Source organism: Austrofundulus limnaeus, unplaced genomic scaffold (assembly GCF_001266775.1).
Source record: "Austrofundulus limnaeus strain Quisiro unplaced genomic scaffold, Austrofundulus_limnaeus-1.0 Scaffold4, whole genome shotgun sequence".
NCBI classification, from domain to species: domain Eukaryota; kingdom Metazoa; phylum Chordata; class Actinopteri; order Cyprinodontiformes; family Rivulidae; genus Austrofundulus; species Austrofundulus limnaeus.
In genome coordinates, this window is record NW_013952406.1 from 2,054,759 (window position 1) to 2,078,651 (window position 23,893).

General features: G+C 40.9%; 1 protein-coding gene across 5 annotated transcripts in view; it reads right to left on the reverse strand.

The window, feature by feature from the left end:
* The window catches only part of znf385c (zinc finger protein 385C), a 190,109-nt gene that overhangs the window by 51,822 nt on the left and 114,394 nt on the right, over nucleotides 1-23,893 (reverse strand). The window contains exon 1 of one of the 5 annotated variants that reach the window (XM_014023067.1): nucleotides 22,671-23,239. The exons of the other annotated variants lie outside the window; for them this stretch is intronic. Coding sequence (XP_013878521.1) covers nucleotides 22,671-22,680 — 10 coding nt within the window. The 5' untranslated portion in view covers nucleotides 22,681-23,239. Of the gene's footprint in view, nucleotides 1-22,670; nucleotides 23,240-23,893 lie in introns of those variants that run through there. 5 annotated transcript variants of the gene reach the window in all.

Genomic DNA, 23,893 nt, shown 5'->3' on the forward strand with positions numbered 1-23,893 from the left:
AAATAAATCTAATAAAATGCAAATGAAAATAAAGCCTTTTTAAACTTCTAGAACCAGAGGCTGCTTTTCCTATTAGTGACAAAAAATAACAGTAGCAGCTTTTTGACAAAATGCTTAAAAATAATGACGAAAATTAATTTGATAAAGTGCAAATTAAAATATAGCCGTATCTGCAACTGTATTTGATAATGTTTTGAACTTTTAAAATATGGCATAGTAAAACCAGAAGCTGCACTTCATATTAGTGACAAACTTTGCCTTTTTTGATGGGTTATTTTTGCCTTCTACTTTTAATTTAAAATAGGTTTCCATTCTCGGCAGGTTTCTAAGGTTCTTCTTCTACGTAGTTAAAAAAGTTGTTAAGCATCTGAGTAGCGCACTACYGCTACTAGTGGTGAGAAAGTGTATTGCGCCTCACTCAAAATCAGTGCGGTCCCCGYGGCCCTCTGTGGCCCAAAGATAAAAACTGTTGTTCTTTTGAATTCYTCAAGGTGGCGCTCGCAGCCCACAGGTTAAGAATCTCTGATTAATTGCATCTCAGGACAAATCAATTACCTCAAACATGATTTTTGCTTCATATGTTGAACTTAAAACAAGCGAACTTATCAGACAGAGCTGGAGGCTTTCAGCAGCTGAAGATTTTTTTTATCAGAATCAATTATTCCTTTGAATTTTCTGTTAGAAACTTAGTGTTTGGTGCTAAATGTTGTTTTTTCTGAGCGGTAGACGGAAGACAAGACAAGATAAAAGCCTGCTCGAGGAACAGAACATTTCTAACAACGTTTTTTTTGTCAACAATAATAATCTTTTTGTGAATCCTCTTGTTTTTTTGTGAACGTTTGACGCAAAAAAAGATCTAAATCCAATCCACAAGCTTGTTTAATTGTTCAGCCCTACAATAAACTGGGAAATGGGAAAAAATATGAGTCACAAACATTTAAATTTTCACAAAAAAAAGACCTGGACTCAACTTTTAATCTCGAGTAAAATCCAAAGAAGCTTTCTGAGCACAAATATGAAGTGATTAAAAATACTCATGCAACAACTGAAGCAAAAAACAAGCTCTCCTCACCATCATCAGCATAATGAACGTCAACGTCCTGCAATGTCAAAAAAAAATTAAGAAGTCCGAGGAGACTAATTCGAATCTGCAAGTCGCTTGTACGTGGGGGAAAAAAAGTTATAAAGCAGCAGATTGACAGGAACTCAGATGAGCTTCATTTCCGCAGCAAATTGAGTAATTTGCGTAAGTGGCACTAAGTACAACACGTTTTTTTTTACATGAATAAATATCAGAGTGGTCAGCCGAGCATCGCGCCGACGATGACAACTCATTATAAATTGATTAGATGTGGTAGGTGAGCCGGGGCCGGACGGATCTGCGGAGGAGAAAATAAGCACGAGACAGAGGTTGCTTTCTAATTTTATCTCCTCGGCTGATGAGWTGAGAGGAGTGGGGGATAAAAACAGACTCCGCCGATGCAGACGGAGGTGCTCATGAAGTTGTTGCCGGATGAAAGGGAAGTGGCAGTTGTAAGTAAACACGGTGGAACTATGCTCTCTTGAATTTCCCATCGGCTGAGCACCACAGGCCGCCACACGGAAGACGAAGCACCGTTTCCACTTAATAACTTTACAGCCACAATTGGTGAGATTTGTAGCTCCTACAGGGGAGAACTTCCTGTCATTAAACATAAACACACAGCTCGCAGACAGAGCTCTTATCTTGTATATTCTTACGTATGCAAACGACCTTTTTAAACAAGTTTTATTTATGTCTAGTGTGTAAATAACCCACCAGAACCGGCTTATTTTTGGATCGATGATCGTCTGCATCCATTGTGCTCGTTTGTTTTTCATCCACTCCACTCTGCCTGAGCTCTTGGACGTTTCTCAATTTATATTCTGCTTCCACAAACTTGTCCGCAGCCAATTAAAACTTTTAATGGAAATGTGTACTTGCTATAAAAAGAAAAAGCTTTTCGGTTCTTTTCAAGTCTGAGCTGGAGGGTCTTTTTATGGCTTTGCTGCTGCCACTCTGCAGAGATGTTCGGGGCAGATCCTAAACCGTTTGAGAAGCAGGGATGAAGTCACACGAGTGTTTGAGCGGGGGAGCGAGGAGGGGATGGATACACGGGCTCATTTTCTATACTGCAAATTAGGCAAATAAAGCTCAAACATCCATTAAATGTCTAATATCTTGACTTTGACCGAAAGGAGACAAAATCAGTTAATATGAACCTGACAAAGTTCAAAAAGTTGCAGGTTTGTTAAAAGATGCAATGATTTTAAAAACCAATTACCCCCGGTTGCGTTTTCAAATGCCCTCGCTCTCAATCAGCGGCGGCCCTGGGAGTGGAACTGGCTAATTTTACCCAACCTGGGCTGTAATTGTTTCAAATTAGCCTCATGCCTCAGCATCACTGCCAGAATAATTGCTCATGAGCGGGAAGATTAATCTACAGAAGCACATCTGTGAGACTTAATTTACGGGTCGCGGTGCCATGCCTTGTGGATCCATTAGACTTGTTTGGTTTTCAATCTTGTGCAGCATATGTAGCTCAGCAAAGGAGACAAAACGGTGMGGAAAAGCAAGAGGAACAACACAAGAATGCTTGTTACGCGAGAAGAGGGTCTCTGCAGTCATTGAGYGGGAGCTTGTCAAAAAAYATGACTGGTCTGTTTGACTTTTGTGGGAGGATTTTGTTAAAGACATGATTGGTCTATTTTGGGTGAGGAAGAAGACTAACGATTTGATTGGTTTAACGTTGAGCAGCTGAATGTGTAACTGGGTCAAAACGGCTGGAAACCACCCATAACTTAATAAAAGGTATAAATATCAATTTTAGTCATAACTCGAGACAGGAAGTTGCTAGCCACACCACATYTGAAGTCAATGACTTATGTTCAGGACGTTTACCTGTAAAATGAGCCTCAAAAGACTCCTGCAGGCTCTGACATGCAAAACAAAATGTGACCCATCACATCGAAACGAGGATTAAGTCCAAAAGTTGTACATGGAGAAATAGGCGAATAGTGTTTTGACTAAAATGTTAAAAATCGCGTTTAGTCAAAATATAATGAATAAAATCCGTATATGTATCATTTGAATGAACTGTCTGAAATTTAATCATAAAACTAAAATTTGAAGCGTTTTTTTGAGCAGCAGCAACAACAACAAAAAAACTGATTTTGAGGAAAAACGCCTTGAAATTTTGAGATTTTCCCTGTGAGCTAGCAAAATTTTGTTTCTTTTCAGCTGGGAAATCTTAATATTCAAATATAATTTGTGGTTTCCTCTTTATAAGGACATCAAATATTCCTCATTAAAATGACAAAATTAGGATTCAGACCAAATATTTATGTATTATTGTAACCAACAAGACAAATTAAGTCATATTTATGGATTTAATTATGATATCAGAATGATCCAGGTATCAAAATGTAGCTTTTAAAGCCAAGAATCTGAAAATGTAATGAGGTCATTTTGACCAAATTTGACTTAATCCTCATTTCGATATGATGGGTCACAAATTGAAACCGTGTTTAAAAAAATCTGAGATTGTGCTGTGCATCTGTATACCTGATGGAAAATCTGTGTAAATTAAGAACAATTCATACAACTTGACATCTATGCAATAATTTTACTATTACCATTGCGTCATCTTTTAACTTGCCCCACATAACAGGCCAATCCCACCAATCATGGTTTTGCCAAACTCCGCCCACACCCAAGAACCTCCGACTACATCCCCGTAATGGTTCAACAGTGGGCAAAAATGTTCGGGTTTCTGCGGCTGTGGTGGAGTAGTTAGGGGAATATCCTGTAACTGGAGGGCTGAAAGTTCAATYCCCCCACTCCAGCTGTCTCAGTTGTTGTGTYTTTGGGCAAGAAACTTCACCTGCCTTACGGTGGTCGGAGAGTGCAGTGGTGCATGGGAGCMCCGCCTCTCTCAGTCKGCCCCAGGGCAGCTGTGGCTACAATGTAGCTTACCATCATCWGTGTGYGAATGGGCAAATGACTGAAGCGTAAAGCGCTTTGGGGMCCATATGGACTTGATTTACCAGATGCTACTGGGGCTGTTTTTTYTKTTTGAAAACCAGKGTGTCAGATGACATCCTGTGATTCTTATGTTTAGCATGACACCCTTACATAAAATAAAAAAATGTMAAAGAAATTAAGGAATTYTAAGGCAGTTGTTAAGGGGMTATTCTAAATGTCACCAATCATGGTTAGGACAAACTCTTTTCACACGGGCAAAAAAACTTGTTTTGCCTAACTCCGCCCACCCAGAAGATCTCTGCCAATCACATTTAGAACAAACTCCTCCCACACAGATAAGAAACTCCTCCTATACTGCAGAGAGCACTGCTTGTATTACCCGCCTCCTTTTATGGCAGAAATGTATTATTTTATTATGAGAAGGGGCAGATTTGCAGCTGTTTTGTAAAGAAATTACACTTATTCTCATGTAATATTATGAGATGTTGCAAAATTGCTCCAACCACACAAAAATGACTTACTTAGACTCGTTTGTTTTGTCTAATGTTGATTAAATTCTGCGGCCATCTTGAATTTACTTTAAAAGTTAATTGAAAACTAAAACTTTCRTTCGATTTTATCTAGTGGTTCATGAGATATTTTGCTAACACTGCACTCAAACATGAGCAACAGTATTGCCTTTCCCATTTAGTGGTAGCAATAATGAGACAAACCGCTCAAAATTTTGCAACGCTGGTGAAAAAACAGATTTATTCAGATATTTATGACCACAAAATGATGCCTCATCTTAGAAAAACAGTTTTTTTTGGMATAACTGCTCCCCAAAATGATTCATCTCTCATCACATCTAAATTTCTGATAATGGGAGGGAGAGGAATAAGCTCTGGGCACAGCCAACAAATTCCTCCAAATGAGGCGAAGTGTCATAATCTGCCAAACATCAGCCTCCAAGCAGCTGCCGCCRCGCAGAAATCAGCCGCAGGATTGTGAAGCACTCTTTAGGCTGAGAGAGAGGACAGGCCGTTCGACGAGCTCTCTGAAAAAAAAAAATTAATAAAAACATCTGTGAGCCGCAAATTGGAAAGCCTTTTGTGAGAAGCTGCTGTGCCCTTTGTTGTCTCTTCCCTCCGTTCCTCAAAGCGCCGCCGTGCAGATGTCTCCTCTCATTCCTTTAAGCGTAATTACAAAGATGGGAAGAACGGCACAAAGCGACGACTCTTACGAGGAATTGAACCGCAGGTGGCACAGCCAATCCAGGCAGTTGACGTGGTTTTAAATAGGAAAACTTCACCACAACGAAAAGGATTTAAACACCTCACTCCGTCGCTGAAGCAACTCGCTTCCTGTATCGTGACAGGATAATGTTGCAGAAAAACAACCTCCACAGCGCTCCGTACCATCCTGTCCTGCGGTAAGGCCCTCCTGCTCTGCCCGGCTGCAGAGAGGAGACATGGGACTGAGCAGATAAGGGCTTCTTATCAGGATCTGTGCAGGTGTTCGGTGAAGCAAAGCCAYAACAGGATCTCTGAGTAACTACTTGAAGAAACGAGCGGGAAGAGGAGGGTGCGCAGGGGGGGTCGGCAGGCGGGTGGAGGTAAGGGTGGCAGCGGTGTGTGAGTTGTTAGACTGAGACCGGTGTGTTACAACTGTGAATCCCCTCAGTCCACCATGTCTTAGAAACCTGCTGGTTTTGCGATGACAGAAAACCAATCAGTCCGGCTAGCCGGCAGCACCGACTGCTGCTTCTCAACTCTCCACCGGGGCTTTCCTCACAAACAGCTGAATGTTGTTTAAGATCGGCTCCTTCGGTGGGCTGACGGGTCGGAAAACAAACAAAACAAAACAAAAAAAGATTAAAGGTTGACTTGAAGGATTGCACATCACTCGCCTGTGTGCATGCCAGGAATTTAAACAAAAACTGTTCGATAATGATTTAGCCAGTTTGGTAAAACCTGGTGTGATGTCATGCATATGTTGATGCAGGACATGTACGATGGGATTTCTGCAGCGTCTCCATTAAAAGTCGTAAATATGTCCAGACAGACAAACATGCACAGACTTGGTAGAAATAGAGTTGGGCAATAGTGATTTTTTTCATACAGACGTATTATCTTTAGGTAATAATGTGGTATAGGGTATTACTAGGGGAGAAAGGGGCGGGGCTTGCATGGTGTTTGGTCTGTGTCGTCCTGAGTTACTTTTTTCCACTCTTGCCATCTTTCCATCACTGCCAAACTTCATTCAACTTTGGTGTATTGTCCCGATCTGACATCAATATCGGATATCGGTCTGATATTAGCCAAAAATTGGATAAYGGCTTATATCCATATAAGGAGTCAATTCCAGCAGTCCGCTCAGGATTTCTATCCAGCAGCGCTTGGATCCAGCATAAATAACTAATGTGACCTTAAAAAGCTATTTTACACTTTAAAAGTATATTTTGTTTTTATTGGATGTATTGAAGCAGTGTTGCAGGGTCAGGATTGTTCACTATTGTTTACGGTTTGACCTGATCAAGGCTTTTTAAAATTCCACACTACCGAAAAAGTAAAAATTTATGTATAATTTATCGTCCAAAACTCAAGGCTGCAATATCGGTATTGCATCGGAAGTGAAAAAGCTGTATCGGGACACCCCTACTTTGGKGTCTTTTTATTTTCTCCTTCCTATAATCTTTAATGTTTTTTTTTCCACGAGGCTACCRTGTTTTCTCCTGCCTGTCACTACAATGCATCAAATTGGATGGTTATAAAAAACGATTTATCGTAACTCTGGTTTAATTTGGCCCATCACAATTTAAAAACTGGTTTATAATTTGAAGTCTATTTTGACAAAAATTGTCTTAATGGCAAGAGCAGTTTAAATAGGTCATGTGACTAGGCTCCAAAGGGCTCATTTTTAAATACTGTCACCATATTTTAATACAGACAATACTGTCATGCTGCCCAAAGCCTAGGATGAAAAGCGTTAGTTTTTTTTTTCGGTGGCTGGTGATGATTATAAAAGCTAGAATTAAGAGCTTGATTAATAAAGCTGGCCTTATTGAATGTGAGTGTAATCTTTGCCCAAATGAATATGCAAAGCAGTGTTCTGGGCTGAAGTTTCTCACACCGGGCCCACACCATCCATTCCAACTAACTTTCCGGCCCGCAGAGGTCAAGGACGTGCAGCCCAGTTCTGAGCGAGTCCTCCGAGTCTCCCAAGAGTTTCTCATTAGTGTGATTCCAGCTGAGGATTATAACGCAAACTCCTTGGATACATTCTCGCTGTCACGGAGAGACCATCAGCTGTTCCACTCAACCTGCGCCGACTCCTGAATTATTCATTTCCTGTTTACAGCCGGCGACAGGTGCGTGACCTCTGTGATGAGCGCCCAGGGTGTCTGAGAGAAGTAATGACAAGGAGAGGAAAAGAGGAGGGGAAGGGAGTCTCAGAGGGAAAGTTCTGAAGATGAAAAAAAAAGCAGAGATGATTCAGAGCAAACTGCCAGTTTGTCAGACCCAGGTGTGTGGTTAAATTAGAGATTTCATGCTTTTAATTTGAATTTTGGGGCAAAACGGCAGAAACATAAAATGGATTTCACTTACTAAAAAAAGACGGATGGTACTGAACTTAGGTGGAGCTGCATTTGCTACTATTGCATGCCAAACTTTAGGTCAGTGCCTGAGAAATTAACTAAGTAAAGCCATTTTTTTGTATTGACATTGGCAGCCATCTTGAATCTAACTCCAAAGTTTAATCAGTTGGAGCTTTATAACTAATGATTGCTTGCTGTGAGGTAGTGCTKGSSRKWRWMCWKTTTKKAMSRRAAAACSGKTTTTWWTTTTKKTWWKRWWWKRAWTTTYYKRAWWMCSGKKKKRAMSGSCCSRAMMMSKKSSGRAMSKTTYKKYSKKGSCMMCMRKKRAMYKKTTYCCYKGGGRMMMSKTTYCYYSSMRSMMCMSYWARSSSMWTWRSMWKSYWAMMWTWWTKKTKGRAMMAMYKGSSGSSGGKKGKKKKKTTYMAMCMSYTWWWWKGKYYKRMSKWAAAAAAAMATCCCGTTTTCACCATCGCTGAATAGTAAACACCTCTTCAGTGACGTGCATGGTTAGACTTAATGCGCGGCGTTATAATGGAGATGTTAATGCATGGAGACTCTAGCATGCTTCTATTGTGAAAAGCCCGGGGGAAGTAGATTCGTAATATAGGGGAGTTGACTGGTGTGCAATGTGAGTCATCCTTTTAAGTTTTATTAACACGTAACGATAGACACGTTAATGATCTTTTCTCAAAGCTTCACGATCGGACCTAAATGCATGATTACTGTCTACAACCAGGCAAAGAAGAAAARACGTACAAGAGGAGGGAAACAGTGATACAGAGGTACAGTAAAAGGAAAAAAGTCAATAAGCAAAGTTTGTACATTTTATTATCAGCTGAGCTGTGAGGGAAAAAAATACCATCAAATACCGTGAAACCGGTGTAACTGTTGAAAATAYTGTGATATAAAATTTGGGTCATACCGCCCAGCTCTAGACAAACATCATCGCCCTCCTCTCAACAGCGRGCGATAACGCAGCACAGGAGCTCAGGGCGGCATAGTTTAAAGGAGATCTGCTTTTAGCTGCACATCAGCTGAGTGGCATTTCCTGTAACCTTTCCCTTTGGCTTTTAATAACTGGTGCAGAACCAGCAGAAACACGGATCACTGCAGCTCACCGGGGAGCGCTGCGGCTTGCAAACAGATATCCTATTGCTGGTGGCTTCATGGAGCCAATAAACATTTGGGTTGGAGGTTGAAACTGAATGTCAACATCCGTTTTCTCACGACTGACCCTCAACTCAACTGTAAAGTTTTTATTTATTTTTTCTCCACCAGGATGAACAAACAAATAGAATGTAATGGTTAAAAGAGTTGGCACCGACAGAGACAGGAGAAAAACTGCTGAAAGCTGAAAAAGACCCAGTTGAAGAGGTAGMTAAATGAAGAGAATGGAAGCTGTTGTAGTCTAAAAAGAATAAAAAAACCTCTTGCTGGGACTGTTTAGATTAACACTAATGAAAACCCAAAGTGAATCTCAGGAATTCAATCTGGTTCACTCACCCCGAACAATAGCCTGCGACACCTCGCAGCTCAAGAATAAGCYTCTCATTTCTCTGCACACATATTGATGTGGACATCTGCATGAACACAGGCTTGCCAGGATGCATGCGAAAGCAAACAGGCTCCCTGCGAAATGATGAATGGGCTTTGCGTTCGGGTAACTGCACGGGAAGAGGCAGGCATATCTTTCCTACGGCCAACTCYGGCTTCAGAGAAAATAACAAACAGCTGAATGATGTAGTGAGCTGTCCCCTCTGGTTGCAAAGAGGGAATGGAAGCACATCTCCGAGACAGCAGCTACAAATGGCCCATCTCTATAACCACCCGCTCTCGTTCCCTCAGCCGGGCATCTACAGAGACCTTGGCAGATCTCAAAGACAGATTAATCTTGAATGAAAGTTGCTGAAGTGTCCTCAAGCGTCAAAGCGTTGCTGCTTATCAGGAAAGAGCGTTGTAAAGACAAACTAAAGACCTGAGGTCGTTTGGGATGGATGGACGCCAACACAGAGCAGTATTGTTAAATGCATCACGCTAGAATAATCTCTGATCATGTACAATATTTTTAGAGACTTGAAATGCTGAGTCCTTGGAGTTATCCTACACTATTTATCGCCTGCTGGTGAAAAAACTTTCAGAAAGTATTTATTGTTCAACTAAGACATCACGTGAGACCTTTCATTAGCAAGTGTGTGTTCTGACAAAGTTCAATAACCTTYAACTCCAATAATCATGAAGGATTTGTAAGAACTTGGGATGCATCGATTGTGGTTGTCCAGTATTTTGGATTTTTGCAAAGCTTTGAATGTCTGATTCTGGAAGATCCTCGGATAAGAAGCAAACCATCTTCAAGAATCGAAAAAGAAGTCCAGTTACTTTCAATAAATGTGTTTTCAGCTAGGTGTGTTTTCGTGATAATTTTTGTTTGCACGCTTCTTTGTTTTCTTTCTCCCTCTTTTCCACTCCTTAGCGTAGGGAGGAGTGAACTCTGGTGTTGGGTATTTTCCAGGTGCATGATGGTCCTTAACCTCTGTAGCACGAGACAGGGTTCCCACACCTTGGTCAACATCAAATTCAAGGACCTTTTAAGGACTTTCCAGTACYAATTTCCTCAAATTCAAGAACCATGYGTGACAGYAWTTATCTACYGCTACCACAGRATGTTACCAATAAACAAGTTTAATATCATGTAAATTCAATGAAAAACTAAACAACATAAAAGTTGTTGAGTCAAAATCAATGAAAGAAACTGGATTAAATGTACATGCTACATCCATGTCCACAATACACGGACATGTAATTATGTCCTGAGAGGTTCAGCAGCTCAGTTTGGGAGGAGGGGATGTGAACATGTCCAGGAGGAGCTGTGATGCTCTCACCTGGGCTCAGAAAGAAAGACCCGCCCTACTCTGCTCTGATTGGGTAAAACTATGACTATGGCTCATGCTATTTGTTGAAAGCCACGTCAGTTTACCGTAATCCTGAGTTATCCATGCAACAAATGTCAGTTTTATTATTATTATTATTATTATTATTATTATTATTATAGATGATGAAAATCAGTCGTGTGAATAGAGAACTTCAATCCTCAAAAAACGTTCAAGGACTTTCAAGGACAAGTGTAATTTTTGGCTGTTTACACAAAATTTCCAAGGCCTTGAAATTATTTTTTCAAATTCACAAACTTTCAAGGATTTCAAGGACCCGTGGGAACCCTGACGAGAGCTCTGGGAACAGGCATTTAGCTAGAGGCGCGTCTTCTGTTTTCAGATGCCTTCTTTCAGCTGGCAACGCATGAGAATGTCCTCAGAGCACCATGCCTAATCTTGAGTTTGCCAAGTTTTTTTTACACTATGTAAATTTCAGAAACCTCCTTATCGTGTGGTTGACCGCAATTATTTTTTGAAGCCACAGGAGGACATATACAGAATAAACTGTGCYAGCTTGGATAGAGGAGGTGGTATGCAACTGACGATCGGAGGAACAATCRATATAAAAGTTTAAAATGGCTTCCAAAAATATTATTATTCATCGCAATCATTTGAGACAATTAATCGCAAAATTTGTTATCGTGACGGGCCTAGTTGCAGTGGTGGATCCCGGATTTTTTTGAGTTAGGGGCCTTCAAGGGGCCACAATATTCACAGAGGGGCCTAGTWTTTGTTCAACACCCCTGCACACAAATCCCTGGTTTTGGTAATGCATATACATTAAACACACACATGTTCAAACACTTGCAACGTAATGTAATTTTAAAAGCTTGCACAGTAAAACAATGTTACATTTATACAGTACATAGATACAATACTTTCAAATATAAATCTTAGGAAGAGAAAAAGACTTCTGTAAGCTTGATTCATGCTGGACTTTCCTATTTGACTCATTATCACCTCTAGTGTTTGGGCATGGAACTGCACCCATCATCATCGCTCACAGGCAAAAGACAAATGAGTAACAGGACGGGGGCACTTCAGCAGGGGCCAATGCCCCAGTAGCCCCGCCCCTGCCTAGTTGTAGGAAGTCAAATGAATGTGAACATTATGCTAATTAATTCAATATTTATAAAGCAACTTGCTTCCATGTGACCTCTCTGCGGCAACTGGAGTTTTGTTGAGCCTTGGTTTGATCGTTTTAACCAGTTCTGACTATTTGGGCCTCAGCTACCCCACCTGGTTCTGTCTGCTGCTGTCTGTCAAGACAAAGAGGATTAAACAAYAATCCAGCMGTCACAGCAGGAGAGCCTGCTCTCTACAACAACACTACAGAGAATAGGACTAATCAAGACATCATGAGCATCAAAGAGGGAACAATTACCTCTAATAAAATCAATTTTTCTTTTTGAATGAGAAAAAGAGGCYTGATGCAACCATTTGATTGGGCTTGATTACACTTGAGGGCTTTGTATAGGCTCATGAGAAAAAAACAATCACCCAAACAACTGATGAGGCAATCGAACCCTCCCTCTGTGTATTTAAATGTATAGTTTCACTCTGCAGAAATATTACAGCCGATCTAGATAAACCAACACGTTTGCACGTAGAAACGGTTCACCGCACAAATAGCACAATTTCTGCTCCCGGCATTACCTATACAAGCCGTCAAAACCCACAGATGAAAAAAGTGGAGTCACAAAAGCGCCTGATGAGGTGACAAAACCAGAAATGATTGTAATGGAGAACAAACGGCGGATTTGATTGCAGTAACGAGYAAATGGCTTTAACGGGTGGAAGCGTAGCTCGGGAAGTGTACAATTCGCAATCCCCCCTCATTAGTAGGCAAATGAATTCAATCACCTCTCTTTGGTAAGCGGCTTGATAAATCCCCGCAAAGTGGTGTCTGGCTTCAACCACAGCAAGCGGCTTTAATGGGCGCAGAGCTGTTAATGCATCACTCCCCGCGACTCTCTGCTCGGCATTCCTCTAAGATCAGCCGGAGCGCGATTGTTAGCCTCGAGCAAGCAAACCCAAGTCAATTAGGTTGGGCCTCCACAGGGAGCTGTAACAAGTATTTTTCTTGGACTGGCTCCAATGGCTTTACAAATTTTATTCATATGCCCCTTGAGAGAATAGCTGCAGTGCGCCTGTGTTGAAGGAGAGGGAGGAASCACCAAACGGGGGAGAAGATTGTGAGAAAACGCTACCCCCCGCTGCACAGCACCGCTGCCCTGTAACACGCTGTGCACGATCCAACGGAACGACAATTTGTATGAATTTGACCCAAATTATCATATTGATGTTGCATTCAAATTCAAAGTGACCTTTTTTTTTTCATTTTTCAAAAAAAGCGCAATTTCTCWGTGTAAATATTTGATGTTTACTCTGATTCATTGTGAATAAAATATGAGTTTATACGATTTGAATTGTTTTTATTTGTCCATTTCACACAACTTTTTTTTGTATTCCGCGTCCAGGGCACACTCTGCTTTCACTTCTGMAAGTCTTCAGTGAGGTTGTGACATTTGCAGCATCAAAGGCCAATCAATACATTTGCCGTGTAAGAGCAGACAAAGAAGTGTAGCACTCTGCAGAAGCCTACACTGAATGAACTACAGACAAAACTAATCTCTCCACGCGTGCAACAAATMCACTCTGTAGCGCCGATCAATTCGTTCGACGCCTTCTTTGAATGCAGACACACACATACACATACGCACAGATGTAAGGCACTGTGATGATTAGCTTTAGCTTGTCCCACTTAATCATGTTCCATTACAGCCACCTGCAAGGCTGCAACAGTCTTATGTGATTATGCTTAATCATAGAAATGTCACATTTGAATGATAAGCAACATCAGAAAAAAAGAAAAAGAAAACATGATGCGCTTCGGTTGCGCAGCATATAATTATCAGCAATTCTCATACATATATAAAAAAAATGATTAGAGTATCAGAAATATATGAAAAACATCCATGCACCATCTTAAATATAATCTCTCCAGCATAATTTAGCATATGCTGCGCAGGCGGCGGAATACACACACAAACAGGCACACAGGCCTGGGCGAGGGGGCCTATCTGCTGTGGATAAAAGACATCCCTTATCAGCTTCCTCATAGAGGAGCTGGGAATGAAGGCATTTACTCAAATGAAAGAGGAGGCTTTTGGAGATAAGCTGAGAGAGACGAAGCCCGACTAAGCTTTCGGATTGGACGGGGCCTGCAGAGAGAACAAAGGCCATAAAAAAAAACACAGACAGAAGAATGGATGGATGGAGGGATGAATGAGGAGTTTTTTTTAAATGATCAGAAGATTTGGAGATAACGTGCAAAGCAGGTGTGCATATATAAGAGGAGCATGTGCTATTTTTTTTTGTCTTAGATGGAAGTTCTYATATAATTAAAAGTGCAGCATTCCTTGAAGGGAAGCTTATCACCCGCAGCCTTTCATGCTAGAATTTTAAACTGGGATTATCTGATGTTGAGAAATTAAGAAACATTTATTTAAAAAGTTTGTTATGAATAACTCTCAGCTACTACCTCTTCAGGTTTTAGCTCAAATATAATAAAACTGACTGAATTACATCCATGTTTGTGCAGGCTAAAATTAATTTGCTGTGGCAGTTAGTCAGTGGCAGATCCAGATTATTTTCAAAATGTTTCATTGATATAAGRTATTTTGCTAACAGACAGACACAGTTGACTCCAAAACTGGTTTCTGCTACCACCACAGTAAATATTAGGYCAATATCTGCACAACTGACCTGTAGCTTTTTTTTAAAGTGCCTGTGACATCAAATTTTTGTAAAAAACATGAATGCATTTTTGGAAAGACAACATTTATAAACATATTGCAAACAAATTTCACACCGCTGAGATGAACAGTTATTGAGATATTTGCATGAAAAAACAGGAAGTGATGTCACAGGGGAWTGTCTGAACCTGAACTGAAGCTAACACAGACTGTAGAGAAGAATTTGATGTTTCTTTAGATTATTTGGAGTTACTATCAAGGAGAGAGATGAAAAAGAGTCAGAGTTCAAATCTTTTTGTTTCAATTAACGAAGACCAGAGTTCCTTTTCTTAAAGAGTTCCCCTTTGATGTCACTTCCTGTTTCACTTTTGTTGAGCCAAGTTCAAAAGAAAATATGCCAATTATATGAAAAAAATAGGTAAAATTGTGTGTTTGTCAAGTTTCTTACATATGAAAATGATTTCTTTGTAGTTTTGTTGGCTGTGGCAGCCATCTTAAATCACTCTAAAAGTTAAAAAGTTGCCGGTGTGTAATGATTATTTCTTGTAGGATTTATTAAAATCCATCCAGTGRTTAGAGAAGCATACTCAGAGACGAGCAAAAACACCACTGCCCGCCTTCATCTGCGTGCAAAAGGCAACAAGGGGTATTCTGCAGATGTGGGTGTTGACTCCGTGTATTTAGCTTTGCACCAGSGTGCGTGTGTGTGCGACTACAACTCCTGCCTCTCTCCCTGAGCTCAGAGCTCTGGCTCTGTCTGCACAGCAAGCAGGCACATCTTCACCGCTGCGCCGAGCCGTGAGCCGTGCTAGAATAACCCACTTCAAAGAGAGCCATTGTCACACTCTAATGTGGCGAACGACAGCTAGCGCTGCAAAAAAAAAAAAAAAAAAAAAAATCAGCACACACCAAGACTGGATATTCCCTCTGAGTCGCTGTGAAAGGGGGGAGGAAGGTTGGCGAGAAGTGGGGAGGGAGGGAGAGGGAGGGATTTGTTCACAAACACACTGATGTGCCAACATTAATCATGTGGGCTCTCGTAAAATCATTAGAGCTGATCATTCCCAGTCAGGTTCTTTACAATGCTTCAGCAATGCCAGGGGAGGAAAAAAATAAAGCTAAAGAGCTAATTTCTATGAAAAAATGCAAAACAACAATGGTGCTGAATGACTGTGATTTGCTGAAGAAGGTGCAACTAAGTTGCTGAAGCTAAAACAAGCAGAACACAAGCTAGGAGCTAAAACAAACAAAATGCTACTAAAGGTCGCAAGGCTAAAATTAGCAGTAGCATGCTAAAACTTCAAAAGTAGCAAAATGACTGCTAGAAGCCATCCATCCATCCATCCATCCATCCATCCATCCATCCATCCATCCATCCATCCATCCATCCCTCCCAAAAACAATCACTTCTACTGTACATTCAATGGTTACTTTCTACAAGTTTTTAAAAATACTGTATTTAATCTAATGCAGTGATAGTCAACTAAATTGCTCAAGGTTTTATTTGCTCAAGGCTGGTTATTCATAACTTGGGTCCCGACATCCACCAACTTGGGTCCTGACATCCACCCCGACTCGGCCCCCCGAGTCGGGGTGGATGTCAGGACCCCAAGTTGGGATGGGGGCATTAATGATAGGTGAAACACTGTTGCATTTAACCGAACAAGTATCATCTTTTACTTTTTAAATGCATTTAAATGTCTCTCTCCTGTCCCCCAACCCAGCCGGTCGAAGCAGCTGGCCCGGAGCTGGCCGCCTGTCCTGRGCCTGGTTCTGCTGGAGGTTTCTTCCTGATTAGCAGGGAGTTTTYCCTCTCCACTGTTTGCTCAGGATGGGAGACTGTGATGAAGTGATTCAACACAATCTGCTGGTTTCTTCTTTAGATTGTTMTTTTTTATGTACAGTGCCCTGAGACAACGTATGCGTGACCTGGCACTATATAAATAAACTGAAATGAATTGAATTTGTTACATTGAAACATAAGTTTTAAAATTACAAATGATTGAAACCTATTTTTCATATTAAATTAAGTAATTGGCGGGCTGGATGGAAGTCACCCGCAGGCCAGATGTGGCTCACAGGCCACCACTTGAATAGCCCTGATCTAATGGTTGATGTACTACTTGGTATTCACCACAAAATGGGRATGGGACTCCAAGACAATGGTCTGTGTGAGACCTGTGGCCTCTTTGCTCTCAGGTCACTGCCTGGCTCTGGTCAGTCAAAGGAAAATAACTCCTTTATTGATGAAAAGCTCAGAACACTGAATGTTTCTAACCTTGTGTCCTCCATCTGAGGGATGCGAARGTTTGAACARAGACCAGTGTCTTTTTTGGGGGAGAGCAATGGATCCACTTACGAGGCCGCTGTAGTTCTTTACCCATCCCCACTCACCATAAACCATAATACTTCATATCAAGCWAACACACAGGCATGAACAAAAACATGATCGTCCGCCCTCAGCTTCTGCTGACGAGTCATAAAAATAATTGGGTAATAATTCGCAGCCTGTGTAAAAAAAGGCTGAAGGTCAGAGAGTAAAGAAGGAGGTCAGACAACAAAGACAGCCGTCAGCMCTCGATCACAGCCTCTTCTGTTTACACTTAACCACCTTTTATACACGAGCTGCACTCWATTATGTGAGGTGGACCCGGGAGGATTGCAGATCGCTGGTCGGGGGCACCTGGCTCTGACGACTGGAGTTGACTGTAAAATCAATGGGGTCTCACTTTCACAGCTGCCGAGCCTCGTGCTGCCGAGAGCTTTCAGGCTTTTATAGACGGTCTGCTTTAGGAGGAGGAGAGAACCGAGAACCACAGGAGAAACATTCGTTTTTATGTTTCTAACCTTTCAGCATCCGACGTGTTTCCTCTGCCTCTAGTTCCTRTTTTATTCCTTTATTGGGTTTCTCTCAGTTTTTATGTCTTTTCCAATTAAAGAYCTTTACCTTTTCTTTCACTATTTAAGTCAGGGCATCAAGTTGAAAAGTTCAGCAGAGCTTCTYCATCTGCTGGCACAGAAACGTACACAAGCAGCCGCGGCACGGGGAGGCGATGGGTTTCTGTTTCTTCTCAAGCCCTCCGTCTTTAGCCTCARCGCCCAGGGAATAAAAGGCTAAGTGGTGAGGTTTAGATGCAGAGAGCAGCATGGGACATTTCTCATGTTGTCAGAGCTCCTGCTGGGGCTCACATATGCCTCCAGCTCTCAGCATCAGTTCAGCAGGCGGGCCAATCAAACCTACGCAGTCATTTTATTAAAATGACTCGAACTGTCACTCTCACACAGCCAATGTTCCTCCCGGGGGGACTCCGAGACCAGAACGAGGCCACATACAGTACGAACAATGTATTTAGCWGGTACACAAAGCAAACAGACTCGTGGGGTTTGTTTCGCCACACAAACCTCGCTCGAGTTGTGATGACACCCGTTGTGTTGTGAGTCCAGCAGGTTGATGGAAACAGTTTAAACGTCCCACTCAGTTTTATGACGGATGGTTTCATAAATATGATGAACGTTATTGTGAGTTCTTATCAAACATTCACATTACTGACATCCAATTGTCTTCTGTACGTTATTCTGCACATATCTCGTTCCGCAACTTTTGTGCCGTTTCAACAATCTATAAATGAAAACATTCAGCTCCTTCAGGACATTCTGACCTTTGGTTTTTAAGCAATTTCAGATATTTCGCTTTTTCTGCCTTTTTATTCTCACTGAAAATAAATGGAGTTGTCTTCAACATCATTAACACCATTAAAAATGTTCTTAAATCTTTACTTTTCACCTTTTGTTCTGGTTCTGCTCTTTTAAACTCATTTAATTTCAGCTTCCTTTGGCTTCTGTTTTGCTGATTTCAGCTTTTCTTCTTTTTTTAGCAATCAGTCTGACCTTTTCTGCTATTCTTTTGCTAGATTCAACTTTTTTGTGCTTCTTTCAGCCACTTTTCTGCTAACTTTTGTTGTTTATAGATAATTTTTAGCTAATTTGAGCTTTTTACGCTAATTTCGTCTTTTATGCTAATTTCAGCTTCTTACTGCTTCATTTGGCATATGTGCTCTGTTTCTTTGTCCTAAACGAAGTTATTTCAGCTACTTTTTAAAGATATATTTAGGGAAATTTCAGGTTTTGTGAGCTATTTCAAAACAAATTAAAAATGCTTTTCTTGCTTTTTGTTTATTAAAAAACACCCTAATTTCCTCATTTGTCTGTAAATTATAACTTGTTTCACCTATTTTCAGCTTCTTTCTGCTTTTTTAAGCTTTGTGTATGTTTCTCAGCTGTTCTCTGCTAATATCAGCTAATCTCTGTGCTTTTAGCTAATTTTTAGCTAATTTGAGCTTTTCAGCTAATTTCATCTTTTGTGATAATTTCAGCTTGTTATCACTCAATTCCGCAAACATTTTCTCTTTTTGTCTCTGTGCTACATTCAGCTACGTTTTTTAAAACTATTTTTAGGCTCATTTTTTTCTTTTAGCTATTCAGAAAAAAACTTACAGCGATAAGCATTCACACTGGATTTTGGCAGGAAATGCAAGTTCTCTAGTTTATTTTAAAATAGATTTTGAGAAAGATCCAGAAACTATAAAAAKGTATTATCCATTAATTTAGGATCTTTGATGTACTCTAAAATAAATCTTTACTAATTATTTTCAAAAAGACACACTACAGAAAAATGACTTTATATCTTGTCACTTAAGTGAAGAAACATTACAACCGAAACCAGATCTGATCCTTTGCACCATGACTGATGAAAAGTATTCATCAAAACAACAGAAACAGCTGTGCTTCGGAGCAGAAAATAGATACTGATAATAAAGTTAAAGCAGGAAAAAAATCATGTCTGGTTTTCAAATTTAATTTAAATTCAGTGAAAATAAGCTAAACTAATATATAAAGCAATGAAATGTCTTTTTATAGATCATGTGATCAGTCGTCTATATTGAGTCATTTGTCCWGAAACTCCTGACTGGAGCGCTCTAAGATCTGCTGCAGCAAACCTTATTTCTACATAGAATTTAAAAAGCATTACTGTGTTGTTTAGAAGGTAGGAAGTCAGTAAATCATCACCAAATTATTCCTGTAAAACCTTAAAACATGTAAAGATGATGATAAATAAGAGCCTCTGTGAACAGACTCAGTGTTTTAAAGCTGTGGACAGAACAGAAGTGTGGGAAAATAAATCAAAATAAAACCAGAAACTGGAGCAGAAAGAACTGTTTTAGGAGAAATAATAGCTCCTCGTGTTGCTTTTACCTGGAAGCGACGTCAGCCTGGCACATTAAAGAGAAAAAGTGCCACAAGCAGACGTCAGGAACTGCATATGAGGGAAAGTGAATTCTTTTTTTTTTTTTTTTTACTTTTCTCCAGCGGGACAATATGGGATGGAATCAAATGAAGTAAGATAAATGTGGCATAATGCACGACACCAGTCAGAAGACGTGATGAAAAAAATAATTAGTTGGACAGTAAATTTGTTTAGGATGAGATGTTTGTTGGRTTAATAGAACGGGTTATTTGTGTTTCCTGTGCGAGTTTCCATACAGGAGCTGGAGAGCTGCCACCTTCATCCCTCTGGTCCACGAGAGATGAATGAAAAGACTGAAGGCCTGCGAGATTCATCCATCATGGTGTCTCATTGCTTCATGCTTTGTTGTGATGCGCACACACACACACACACCACACACACACACACACACACACACTCATTCAGTTAATCTAGAAAAAAGTTACACTCTGTTCAAAAGAATGGATGCAAACATTTTGTAAAACACTTTAAGAGCTTTTTTTTTTTAAAGATGCAGAGCTGCAGTCCATGTGGACCTCCTCCACCTGTTTCACCACTTCAAACAGACAAACGGACAAACGGAGGACGTCTGAGCGCACACACAAACAGTTGTACTTATGTATTCTTAATCTCTTCCCCGGCTTTGCTTTCGGGGTGTGTCCAGCCCCCGCAGAGGGGTCACAAGCTGTAATCCTAGCTCCGTGTAATTACCCCTGATCAAGCTCTGCACCCTGTTTAGCACAGATTGCCCATGCAGCCCCCCCACCCCACTCCCTCCCACGGCCCCCTCAGATCCGACAGATAAAAAGAGGAATGGGAGAGGAAGAATGACACCCACTCCCCACATGGGGCAGACATATAATCAGTCCCATAACCTGTCGTCTGCCTGGATGGGTTTTTGAAGTGGGGGGTGGGGGGGTGTTCTGAAGGGAAGTAAGACAACAGAACAACAACAAAAACAACCCAAATTTAATAAAAATTGAAACAATTTGTGTTAATTGACAACAGGTGAGTAAGAGGACAGGCTAAAGATGAGCTTATTTCACAATAAAAGCTCCTTAACGGAAAACTGAGAGAGCTTTGAATCACACCGTTCTAAAGTTTGTAAACAGTTCACCATGTCTTCCACAAATGCTAGTTAAAGCTCTATCATACAAAGAAGCAGTCATACGTGAAAACCGTCCAGAAAACCTTCTTTGGGTCGAAGCTCATTTAAGAYGAACTGAGGCAAAATAAAAATTGTGAGACGAGTCATGATTCAGTTTAAAAGCCTGCCTCTTTGATGGTATAGGGGTGCATTAATGCCTCAAACATATTTTTACTGTATCCGAGTTCTGGAATACATGCACCCGCGCAGGAAAAGATGCAGCTGAGACAACACAGGACTGTTGCTCTGCAAGAATTTGACCTCAGACAAGAAATGGACAACATCCATCTCCAAAAACCTTCAACCGCTCTCCTCGGCTCCCAGACCCTCGCAGACCCTTCACTTTGGTAAAACCACATCTCAACTTATTTTAAGAMCTTGTTCTCCCGGAAAATAAGGTACAGAAACTGATGTTTGACATGTTTATGGAGTTCTGTTGTGAATTAAACATGAGGTTRGGAAGTTTGCAAACCATTATATTCTACATTTTTGCAAAATTCGGTGCAAATTTTCCAGAAGGGGACGTAAAAATCAAACCCTGCAACAAAAAAAGAAGTTATTTTACACCAAAGGCTCGTATCAAAGCAGCAGCTTTCCTCGTAAAAGTACATGAAGGTCCGGAGAGCAACAACGCAATTTGACTACAGGCTAAGAATGTTGCTCTAAAACACAAAAAACRTTCATTTTAGTCAAACGCTTTAAAACTGGGTGGGTTGTGTGCGACGGGGGAGAGGATTAGGGTMTGAAGGAGAAATAAATATCAAAAAATGCTAATGTGTCATCCATTTGCACGAGTCACAGAAGCCATTTTAAGATCACCAAAATCCTCAAAACGCCACATCAGCTCACTTATAGCAAGAACCAACGTCTCCATGAGGCCTGAGCGCGTGAGACTCAAATAATTACATAAACAAGACTGCAAATCCTTAAATGTGAACCTTTTAACCTTGAGATTCTCCCACGTCTTTTATTTCTCCATCTCTGAAAAGAAGGGAACGACTAAAAGCTTTACTCATCCAAGAAAAAAAAAAAGAAACACTTAAGAGTAAGAAAAGCTGCATTTTAGAAAGAGAAGAGAAGCTGTGATTGAGCCGTGGACATAAATCMGTGTTTCAGTTGAAGCACAGGAGCCCAACCGAGCAGGTCCATTAGTTCAACCCACACAAAAGATAAATACAGTTTCATTCTGTTCAGAGACTAGATGGAGTTAAAAATGCAAATGAAGAGGGAAAAGTTCACCTGCTGTCGTTTCACCGCTGTGAACCTTTAGAAATCTAATTGTTCAAAAGCTCATTGCATGAATTAAACTCCAGAAAGTGGCATAAAAATAAACAAGCGGCCGAGGAATGGGAACTCTGAAACCTGAACATTTTAGAGTCAGAACAAAAAATAGAGCCTGTTCAGAATTTTTCATCCAGATAAAAGAGTCAGCTTTTAAAAGATTTAGCAGGTTTCTCACTCAGGATTTTATCAACATTTGGACTGAAAATCACAAAATGAGCCTCATAAAAATAACATCTTTACAGTTTATTATTTTTTTAAAAAACAATCTAAGCAAAACCTTTTGATTTTGCAGATATTTAAAAGGACTGGTCAGATTTCTAAATGTGCATTTTAGGAATAAATCTTTWGCTTAATGGAGACAAGATGCTGCTGCTCAGTCAGCATGTAAACTAACTTTCAGCAAATGATATAACAAATAAGGAGGACCAGGAGTCAATAACTCGGCTCACATTTGGCTGGAGGAGATTTATTTATAGCTTCAGAAAACTTACTGATGCGGTTAGAAAAGAGCTCGGTCTGACACAGAGCGCGGCTCAAATCCTAATTTTGACTCTTCAGCCTGAAAGCTCTCAGAAGCTCTGCGAGTCTTTGATCGTTTGATTTAACAACGGCACYGATTTCCCCTCTGCCAGAGACTCGTCCCTGAGCGCGTGCAGCCCTGATGTGCTGAGGGTGTCCAACACTCACCGATCAGCATCGTGCTTCCAGGACCAGATCCGAGCGTCTCCAGCCCACCGTGTCACCACCCCCCTGCGTAAAGGCGCTAACAGAAATGTGCGCACTTCACCCCCGCAGAGACACGGGACATGCGTGCAGGTGTGAACCGGAGACGTCCTGCAGTTGTGCAAAGAGAGTCTTTTTTCCCCTCCAGTGGCTCTTGACTTCTTCTCTTCGCTTGTCTTTGAAATGACAAGTCTTCTCTTCGCAGTTTTGTATCCCCTCCCGTTTTCCTCCTGCGTCTTTGGTGACCAATCCTTCCACACACGCCGGGTTAAAGAAAATCCCGATCCTAGCGATGCGCGCGCTCCTCTGTCTGCTGCTGCTCCGCTCAGACTGAAGGAGGAGAGGAATGTGGCTGCTGGAGAGAAGTCTTCCTCCTCTCCCCTCGCTCTGTGCTCTGACTGACTCTCCTTGTCATCCTCTTTCTCTCTGCCCATCTCACTAAGCTCCTTTATAAAGATCCTCACTGCAAAATAAAAAAGGATGGCGACGCTAATAAAAAAAAAATCTAAGCAACATTTGTAACCAGATGCCAATTATCATGTTTGTTCATCTGGAAAGTGGCTGAAAATCTAGCAGAAGCTTTATAAACTGGGTTTAAATATCGAGCTCTGTGGTTATAAACTTCCTGCTTGATCTATTATTTTATTTTCTTTATGATTAGCAGTAGAGTTACACTTAAACGTCTCAGAGATTCAACATTTGTTCCATTCTGCCTTATTTACTCAGGGCTATGGTGGCCCTTGAAGGGCCAGCTGTAATTAACTTTGACGTTTCGTTTCCCTTCCAATAAACACAAAACATCCTGTTCCTCGTCTCACTGCAATGGCTGAGCACAGCTAACAAACAATAAATGAGCTCTACCTGGTATTTCCTGCATAGAAACAGTGTTTTAACACGTCCTCTTGCAGACACTAAAAAGTACTGAGCGTACGACTGACTAAATGTGAAATAAATAAAAACAGAAATACTTTTAAATGTAAAAGTAATAGAGTTTTACTCACTGATGAAACGTGGTGAGTAGCTGCCGTCATGAATTCTGAACTCTCCCACTTTCTGACAGGGAGTGGGTGTTCCAGTATGAACTTACGACTTGTGACAGTCACAGGAAAAGTATCGTTGCAACGATGCTCAATTGGTACCAAGGGGCCCAAAGAGTGCCAAGAAAAGATTCCCCACACCATGACACC